The sequence below is a fragment of the Anopheles marshallii genome, chromosome 3 (assembly GCF_943734725.1).
Source record: "Anopheles marshallii chromosome 3, idAnoMarsDA_429_01, whole genome shotgun sequence".
Taxonomy (NCBI): Eukaryota; Metazoa; Arthropoda; class Insecta; order Diptera; family Culicidae; genus Anopheles; species Anopheles marshallii.
In genome coordinates this window covers 30,023,622-30,034,393 of record NC_071327.1, presented here as the reverse complement: position 1 = coordinate 30,034,393, position 10,772 = coordinate 30,023,622, and the positions used below count along the sequence as shown (strand labels likewise).

General features: G+C 42.8%; 1 protein-coding gene across 1 annotated transcript; it reads left to right on the top strand.

Annotated features, from left to right (window-relative positions):
- Positions 1 to 9,499: 9,499 nt before the first annotated feature.
- On the top strand, positions 9,500 to 10,057 carry LOC128714108 (vitelline membrane protein 15a-3-like). The gene has a single exon (XM_053808984.1). It carries the CDS (start codon positions 9,500 to 9,502, stop codon positions 10,055 to 10,057), a length of 558 nt encoding a protein of 185 aa, XP_053664959.1.
- Positions 10,058 to 10,772: the final 715 nt, after the last annotated feature.

The following is a 10,772-nucleotide window of genomic DNA, read 5'->3' as shown; positions in this document are numbered from 1 at the left end:
AAAGGCCTTGACCAAGGCGTACGGTACGATGAAAAACATCGGCTCATCCTGGGAAACCTGTCATGGTCAATTGTTTCATCCAATAGTGACCAATTGTGATACGCTAGTGCTGTGGATATAACCAAGGATTTGCCGTAGGAGCAGGTTATACGCATTGTAGCACACTATGGGATTTTTGTACGATGATGATGGTCAGCACAAATCGATATTGATAACTGTAATATAGCAAAAGAGCGATACGTAGTTAATTAATCATTACCTTTCTTTGTATCTCATTTAATATTTTCGTTAAATGATAAATTATTAACAATTTTCGGACTTTTCTTATCGAAACGATTTCATGGGAAGTATTTCATCCTTCAAATTCACACTGTCCAGATCGTGTCGGGTCACGCAGTACATCCGCTTGGATGCTTGACACAGGCAACTGTGCGTATTACACTACGCTCAAAATCGATTTACTGGACGGAGACACCAGATCGGCCTAATACCGGTAGCTTCTCGTACACCGATACAAGAACGTTTTCTGGAGCAGCACTACCGAGTGGAAGGATTCAATTTTCCGGCAACGGCCCTGACGATGCGCCTAGAATGTAAACTATCATGGTCCGGAAGAAGCGTGATGTAGCAACATTTGGCTATCCAACACGAAAAAAGTCCCGAACATGTGAGACCTGTGTGCGTGGAACTCAACAACATCACATTTCCATGGTTAGACGCTCATGGTACTGCAAAGGTTCGAGTTGTTGCCATGTGGTCAGTTGCAAATATGTTCTGTTTTTAGGGTTACTCGATGGTTTAATAATCCTATATTGGAATTTTCTTGGATTATTTATTTTGATTATCAGCTTTTTTTGTTGTAAAAAAAGCACAAGAGCGAAGTATTGCCCATTTCTTTCAACTATCCCACCAATAGGCGATTGTCCTAAAGGGTAGATTCCTGTGAGTGGCAACACCTCACCATTCTATTGTTCTCGGTTGGTTCTTGTCTGTTACATGTCAACTCCTTCGTTCTTGATTCATCACACGCACGCACCAGGTTTACGAAGAAATATTGACTCACGTGCATTCCACGCTAGCCGCGCAGGATGGAATGTGAAGTTTTCCCCAATAAAAATGGTGAGTTTATTCCGCGTGTTCTGCCGGATTGATTGAGCCGCAAAGCCGCTGGAATGGTCGACGTTTTCCGGAAAAGCCACACAATTGGCAAGGTGCCACCGCGTGAATATTTTGCTCCACCCTTCGCCCGATCGATGGCAATGGCGATGGCCCGTGTGTCGGTGTAATGGTTTGGTTTACGGTGCGGTCGTAGGATGTGGTTGTTGGTGACGGGACCGCGGGCGTGTATCTCCAATTATGTGCGATGGACGAAAAATGGAATTCCATTCACGTTTCACCGTCAAAGATGGATGATTTTTGGATTACGAGTAAATAATCACATTTACGAGTAACGACGCTAGCGGCCAATGCCTCGATTTCTTCTTAAGAATTCTATCCCCCATCCGGTGGGTTGAGGTTGTGAAAAATGAACGCTTGTATTGTCGATGAGATGCAGAAGAGGGGGGAAACCGCGAAATTGTCAGGCGGGAAAGAAGGTGATCCGGTGATCTATCAACGAGCTGCTTCGGTGGCATGATGTATTGAAGCTGGAGAGGCAGTTGATCGAACGACGAGGACCGGCACCGGTTAATGCTGGGTCCGGATCCTATTTGTTGGGTCAAATCTGTCAAATTGAGGCATGGAATGCATGATTTGGAAATAGCAAAAGCTATTTATTTCGCGTGCTCCACCTCCACGGTGGCGTTTATTCGATGCGGAATGAATGGATTATGGCTGGAAGATGTTCGCCGCTTATTGCTTTTGCGTTTCACAAGGCATTACCATTTAACAAAACATGTGTTCGGTTGCTGTGGTTGAGACAATTTTTTGAATGATGCGAGGGGTTTCATAAAGAAAGAATTTTGTTTTGTGTAGAAAATATTCGCAACGGCAACTTATTAAAACTGTTTTTACTATGAATAGGTGTTATAGAAAAATTGCTATAATAATTGGAATATTGTTAGGCATACAGGTCATTACAGGTTGGTGTATTCATGTCATATTCATTCATTCATGTCAGGTTGGTTACAGGCAAAAAAATAAATGTATACAATTGCTTTAAAATAGCAAACTATATTTCAAAACAATTCAATGATAATTTTGAATAAATCGTTCATAATCGCCTTTGAAATATGTTTGCCTTCTATAATGTTCTAATAGAACTTTGTAGTTTATTATTTGGAAACTATTTTACATTACATTTTGGACTCTTTTATTTATGTTTACGAATGTATTATTGCAGATTTCTCTCATTAAAATTTGCCCATCATTTCTACGATGCTGACGTCATTTACATATTTTAATACACAGTTTACATAATTCTAGCCAAAATACACCTATTCTATTTACAATTTTTTCGCGTTCGCTTTTATATGCTAAACAAAACAGCAACCGTTCCGTAACGATGTATATTAAATGGAACGTTTGTAAAATCGTATTAAAAACTGCGAAATTAACAAAACAACAAACAGTTCCGCCATGCACCGTTTCAGTTGGAACCTTTCCGAATTAACTGCGCCATGTTTGCCATGATTTTGTTTTGCTTCGCTCCTGTGACACAGCACAGCAGCACAAGGCAAGTCTCCCGCTCTTCCCTCTCCGGACGCAGAAGAAGTCATTAAAATATGTGATGCATCTGGTAACACCGTGTGGGGTTTACATCGAAACATTGCTGCAGGTGCTGTAACGCAATAATACCAGCACTTTGTCCCTTTGTGATACGAATCGGAATTGCTTTGTAGGTCGTAAAGCATAAACATTTCACCTTCCAGGCGTTTGCGTGTTGGGTTTGGTGAAAAATCAGGGCCTTCTCTGATGGCAAAGGAGACGTTTTATGGACTACTTAACCAGAAATGGGCGCATTACTATACGCACTGCACTCAAGGTTTATATATGGTGCTGTGTATTTGTGCAGGGTGTGCCTTCTGTACAGGTTCATTTGTATTCAAAGTACGTCTGGTTGAAAGATTCGTGACGAAGAATTTTTGACGCTTGACATTACGATTTAAAGCCATTTACGGTAATGATAATGCTTTAAGCGCGGCTCAGATGGTTGTACAATGAAAGTAACAGTTTCCGTTTCAAAACCCAATTCAACAGAGTGTTGTCAATGTGAAACAAAATTGTATTTAAACAGGTGGCCTTTGGTATTGTTAAAACGTTAAATGCTCATTTGTATAAATTATAAACTGATTGCATGTTATTTTATACTCACTATTTCATTTTGATTTTTCTACTGTTTTCATTTATTCAAATTTTCATTCATGTTGAGAAATTCCACATTTCCTACATTTCTTTTGATTTCTTATTTGCTGTAAAATTTGGTTATCGTTTTATTCAAATAAGCATAATGTTCCTTTGAACATTGCTTGGAGAATCCCGCTTCAACCAGCCAAAAATTGAAAGGATGAAAGTTCCCACAGCACTGAAGCAAAATTTAATCCTTTCTAAAAGCCTTTGAAAGAGAACATTTCTCGAGAAACTTCCAGCGTGAAGTTTCATCCATTCACAAACACAAGCCGAAATGGAATAGAGTCTTAAAATCAAACAAATTCCTCACTTACGGTAAAGGAGTGGTACGACAAATCAAATTTAAAGAATTGGACTCCAACCGGTTTTCGGGGATCGTTCCGCTGAAGACAAAGGCACAACAAAGAGGCTTAAGCTAGGTATAGCTCACCGGAAAAATTGTGTGTGCCGAGAATGAGTTTAACAACTTCCACACTGTCGTTCCGTTTGTCTTTCCGATTTTTCCCTGGTCGGGTTTCGACGCAGCGTACGTACGGGATATGATCCTCGAATTGAAATGGATTTGAAAAATGAAGCTACCCAAGAATGATAGGCTCCGGAGGATGTGGTTCATGTGTATCTTTTAATTTGGCCGGATTCGTTACGACGATGTACGGCTACACTTAATTCAATTTTCATTTTATACTTCGTGGCACGGTTCCGTGCGTTTTATTGAGAGGGGGATATATTTTCACATCGACCCGTTTTGCGCCCAGCGGAAGGCAACGGCGGCCGACGCCGTTCGCTTTAGTTTGGCGTAATTGTATTTGTATTCCGCCCGGCAAACCGTGGCCGCTCCGTGGTTGGTATATTCTTTCATCGTTGTCTTTCCGACGTGCCGGAAGACAGCCGGAGACATGATGAAAAACGATGATTTGAATACGAGTTTCGTTTCTATCAGCAAAATTGTGTGCTCTTCGTTTTTTTGTGTTTTGCCTGAATGTTCCATAATGCCGCGCCAACAAATTGGACGCTGTTGCATACGTTTTGGGGGAAACGGATGGTGTACGTGTTGTTGGATACTGATTTGTTGTTTGTGTTTTGTGAAGGGGTTTTGATTTGTTGGAGGGCAATTGGTTCATGCCTAGCGAATGATTGGTGTTGTGAATTAATTTTGAGTTGACATTTTTAAAACTGCTTTACAAATTGCTGAAAAGATAAAGTCTAGGTTTAATCCTATTAAAAAGATTGTTATGAGAGTATTTTCAACAAACGTTACAGCAAGAAAACTATCCAATAATACAGACACGTAGAATAATAAGAGGCATTTTAAAGTTTAATTAAACATTTTAATAATAAACACAAATGATAGCTACGGTATAATTTGCCACTTTTATTAATTAAGTATTTGTAGCTTAAAAATCATAATTTGCTTATATTATATTGCTTTGTACCAATAACATACATCCAATATACTTTGTTTCATCATCACAACAGGGGCGTTGGTTTCCTTACTTGATCTGTTCAAGCTAGTTACCAGTCTGCCAAGTCAAAGAAGCATCCATGTCTGAAAAGTCCCTAACATTTTGAAGGCAAAATTTTGAAGTAGAGATGCATCCTGTAGATGGGCAAATACAATACTACATATGCTATACGGTACTAGGATATAAATTTAAGCTTAATAAAACTGAGACTTATGAGACATTGTTCTAAAAGGGAAATTTTAGTATATATTATTTAAAAAAATGATGGTTTTGATGTAAATTGATTAGTAGTTTAGTTTTTCTCTTTCACCACACTAAAACACTCTCACATCACTTTTGACGCGGGATTGGACGTTTTACACTGGATTGTTTAGTGTTTTCCACTATCCGTCTCGGTTGGAATTCCATTCACAGTACGGTACGATGCTGTTGATTGCAATCACTGCTACAGCTGGTTGAAGGGGACCAAATGCATTCGCAAAGGGAAAATATTGCGTCCACAATATTACGATTTGACCCGATGTCAACCAGCTATATCCGGTGATTCAAACGCTGATTCGTTCAATCGATGGCCGCAGCACGGAATTGGCTCACTTCACTTTGGGATCATGCCGAAAACGAGAATTGACTTCCTTGCAAACAATCCCTTCAGCACACACGCAACCCCACATCACGGTTTCACATCACGGATGATCGGAGAATCCCTTGGAGCATAATTCTCTTTGTGTTCATCACCATAATCACGAACCGGCAGCTGGGCCGGGAACTCGACCTCCCGGGCACGGAAGCGCAAACCATAACAATAACCGTAACATTATCGTAGATAAGACGAACCAAACCGACCCGTGGGTAGCCCGTGCACCAGAAGTTGACCGTCACCGCTGTACCGCAGTAGCCGCAGTCGAAGAGAAAGAGAAAGAGCTCGTTTTCGGGACGCTGGACCGGTCCATTTGCCCTTCGGGTTGATTTTGCGGGCAAACTTGAGCTAACTAATTTCAAACGACCTGCAAGATTGAGATGAACAAGATGGAACAGCTACGATAGAGTGGTGGGCGGTCAGTGTAGTAAAGAAACAATAAAAAAGAAATCCTTGAGCACTGCGGGTGGCCACGTCTAAGCGCTAGCGTCTTGCACACACTCACAAGAGGGAGGGCGTCTTGTGTAGGTTAAAGCCACCCTAACGATTTGCTTTGGTACATAATTTTATTATTGGTAACATTGTTTTACGATGCTTTCCGATCTCGCCCATTCTTGTTTCCGAGGTCGTTCCGATCAATGGCCATCAGAGGACATCGGGAGATATTGATAAGATAGCGGAGCAGTGCATGAAAGTGGAAAGAATAATAAAACCAGATCCTGTGCCTGCCTGTGCCTTTACTACAAATTGACCTCCTCAACTGTGCGCAGCTTAAAGATGAGTATGAAAGTAAACTCAGCAAACAAACAACAAAAAACAAACAACAAATTGCAAGCAAATTATGCATCTGATGCGCATCCCAAACCCGTACCATGTGGCAAAAGCCCATCGAGAAGATGGAATCGCGCGTTTCGTACAAAAGTGATCGTTATTTCATTACCGCCCATAATCCTCCAAAGTGTGGTGCCATCTGTGTTGTTCGTTTTGACGTGGTGCCATTTTGCCACGCCATTCTCTCTGCCCGTCCATGGCTTGCTAGTTTTGGGCCAATTTCGATCGATCGCTAATAACAGTTCATTTGAGCGGTGGGGAGTTTAATTTTTAATTTATCCCTCGCCTCATCCATCGATGTCACTTCGTCTGGGACCTGATAGCAGTGGAGAGCTCTACGGTAAGTAATTTTCGGAAAATTACTATGCCAACGAAAGAACCAATCAACGAGCAAATGTAATTAACCGCCAGGCCAGACTCGGTACCGTTGGGGCAAAGTGATTATTGGGCGAGCACTCATATTGGGCAAAGGATATGGAATTGATTTTTTTTTGAGGTTTAAATTAGCTCCAACATTGATTCGGTTTCGGCAAGGAACTGACTTTCTATGTTTCGCTCGCTGTGATGTTTGTTTTCTATTAACATGAAACATTTGCGGGATATGCAAATTAAAACGTTTGCTGTCCAGCAGAAATAAAAACTGCAACAGTAATGTTAAATAATTTAATTTATAAAAACATTGTAATACACCGAAATGTTGTTAAATACTGGTTTGGATTAATTCGAGTTTAAAGTAAGCGTTTTGTTCGGTTTTATTTTAGCTTTAGCATGCCTTAACTGCCGAGAATATTACATTCAAAACTCTCATAAAGGTAAATAATTATCCATTAATTCGAATTATGTTGTTTGGTAGAAGTTCTCACATACAAGACCACTGGTGGTGTAAGGATCCTGAATGAACTTTATCCAGAAATTACATTTCTATTTAAACTTTAGCAACCTAGCTGTCGTAAGTACGACGGCCAAGTATCACCAAAGTGCCAGAAGTGAGTTCGTTTTCATTAAAATGATTCGCTTTCAAATTTACTCCCTACTAATGCAGGCAAAGTGCTTACCCCGAGTCATGCTCACAACTGTATCCCAATCACACCACAAAAGCTAACCACAGCCCGGATGTGTATGGCTGGCAAACATTGGCTGAAACGCTTTGCGTCACACACCCTCCTTCCGGTTGGGGGCGATAGAAAGAGACAGAGTGAGAATTAATTCTGCTCCACTTATCGGTTCGGCTCGGTGGTGGAGCATTAGCGCACCACCTAACCAAGCCGTATAATTATTGCAATTGCAGTGCCAATTGCATTGCGATTTCTTCTAGGAAGCCAATTCGATTCCAATTGGATGGTCTTTCAAAACGGTAGCAAACAGTCATTATGCTCATCGACTTTAGGGCGCACACTTGCCCGGTGCTCGTTTTAAGATGTTTCCGTTTGACGCTGGAAATCCGATCTCGAGATGAGTGCAGAGAAATAAAATAGCAAACATACCAGAGCATGAAAACGACAGACAGTATTCGAAGTAAATGGGAGAATGGCTTAAAAAAGACGCTTAAACAGTTTCAATTACGACCCATCTTTTGCTCTCGAAGGTCGAAAGGATCATCGGATGGCGAGAAGAACGATTACTTTCCCTACACCATTTACTTTGCCAATCATCGGTGGCAGTCTCGAACGGTAGAGGAATGCAGTGCTTACACCATTTAGATGCACGCTTAAAATGCTTTTTATTTGTTGTTCTGAGAGCATTTGCTTTGTACTTTGCCAAGTGGACGAAATCGTTTCTAATGGGAATCTGCAAAAAGTGAAAAATTTGATTGGACATAAATGTTCGGCGAGTAGTGTAGGAAGTGTAAGCGTGAAGTAACGTAGCTTTTGCAGGTATTTCAATTGAAATTGCGTTTAATTTGTGTAAAGAGCAAACTGTTCATTAAAATGTGCGGGGTTCGATTTCTAAGAGAACAAGCTAACGGAAACCTATCAAAGTAAGAAAATAAATTAAGGTTCGACTATAGTAAAAACGAGCTAATTTCAGCATATTTTTCTCAACAAATCATTTACATTGTTAACTTAATGTTAACTGCACCCTGAGAACGTTTCGTCAGATCAAACAGTTGAAATGAGCTTAAAGCAAAATGGAAGCAATGGAAAGTGTGCAAGTCAAAATTCCATCCCGGCAGCGAATGAATTTGCAGAATTTGCCAGTTCTTGCGTTGCGAGAAATTTTCCTAATTATGCTGTTGCATTTGCGAGCAGCCTTAATCTGTCTCATTTCCAAATGGACCTACAACCGTTGACTTTCCGCAGTAGTTCTTTTTTCTTAGCGCTTTCCCAACCACGTATCCGCACGCTATTCGCATTCACTCACGTACGCTCCCTCGGGATTAGTGTTCGCCCGTTCATTAGAAGCATCCAGTTTAACACAATTATCTCGTTTCTTTTGGCCACCAGAAACGACCTGACGAGGTAGAGATCCGGCACTATAATCCTACTCATTTCCTGCTGAAGATTATTGCGATCTACCTTCCCAACCGTGCGCGGTATCTCGTGCTGGTGCGCCCATTCGTCGACAAAATTCTGTAAAAACACGATTTGATTAATTCGTTCACAGGGAAAAAAAAGACACGTGGACACACATCTTAAGGCTGGATAAAATGGTATTATCATCGAAGTTACACGACACCCCTGGTTTGACTAATGAGCGATGAAGTCAGCATAATGGGAAAAGCTCGTTAGTGGCGCTGCGATTACAGTTTGCTCCCCGGAAGTGAACATCTCACATCAGCACCATTCATTTAGCTGGTGTCCGCTGGTACTCCGTTGGCTTCCAGGAGCAATTGTGGATCAAACATTCGAACCAAACTGGTCCACCCGGTAGCAAGAATGTGCCAGAGTGGAGTGTTTTCTGTCCCAAGTTACCCAATACGTTTTCGCTACCACCCGTCCAAACGACCGGGTATCGGGTAACGGAGTGTGTTTCCGAAATTGGGGTCAATCTTAGCTTCGCGACAAGCGTGGTTGCTGACTTTACAGAAGAAAAGAGCGACGAACCTACGTGGGGGGGGAGTACGTGCATCGTCAAAGCACAACAACGACCCAAAACTGACCCACAATCGCGTGGAGTGCGGTGTCGGCTGAAATGTCGGTATAAATGTAGGCGATCCACCAACAGCCGGTTCAGTACCGTGAGTTTAACCGTCCAACCGACAGTACACTACGCCCCCATCATGAAGTTCCTCGTTGCAGTTGCAGTCTGTGCCCTGGTCGGTGTGTGTGCGGCCGATAGCTACGGTAAACCGGCCTACCCGGCGGCACCGGTAGCCCACACGTACGCTGCCCACGCCCCACACGTCAAGTGCGGTGCCAACCTGTTGGTCGGTTGCGCTCCCAACGTTGCCCACGTGCCCTGCCATCCGGCGCACGGTGGACACCACGAGTACCATCACGCACCGGCCCCGGCTTACCATCATGCCCCGGCCCCATCCTACCATCATGCACCGGCCCCTGCCTACCACGCCCCGGCCAAGAAGGAGTACCACCACGCCCCGGCCCCAGCCTACCATCATGCCCCGGCCGCGCACGGTGGATACGAGGCGAAGAAGGAGTACGCCGCCCCAGCCTACCACCATGAGGCACCGAAGAAGGAGTACGGTCATCATGCTGCGCCCGCCGCTCACCACGGTGGATACGAGGCGAAGAAGGAGTACGCCAAACCGGCCGCCCACGGATACGGTGGCGGCTATGGCAAGCGATCGAGCGACTTCGAGGCTGAGATGGAGGACTAAGCTGCTGAGTGTGCTGCGGAGTGTGTGACACACATACACAAGCACGGTAGTGTGATGTTTTCTTCATTTTTGTTAAGAAAAGACATGAATAAATCAAGGCTTTATTAGTGGAACAATCAAACAATATTCGTGTTTTTTGGGTAATTTTCCCGCGGGGTTCTTTGGTGGAAAGAAATCTTCTCTTATTTTATGTTTGCATTACGGTGAAAAGTTACCTTTTTAACCTCGTGCAAACGGTTGAAATTGATAAAAAGATTGCCATGGAGGATCATCGCAACTGACTGATGAAATAGACCGTTGCTCAGAACAGAGGAGCGATTCATTTACCTTGAATCTACCAACGCACGCTGAACCATGAGCCAAAACTGTAACCATCTGCCATACAAACTCGGGCATTTTGGAACAGAAGGAATGCTCTTCTAGTTACTACTAGCTTCTTCAAAAATAGTGGTACAAGGCAACAGTGTGTTCTCTAAGGTTGTGCAATATAAGAAGAACGACTGCCTCAACTGGCTACCTCCAGTGCCGCAGAGTGTGAGGTCAAATCGAAATGTATGACCGGTACGGCTTGGACCGAGAAGGTGCTCAGCAAATTCCTTGTGCTGGAAAGGCACCGAACTACTCACTCCACCTGACAACGTACCCACATTTGAGGACGGTGGTTCAGGAGAAGAACTACATACCACTCAACCTAGATGCATCATGATCAACGAAG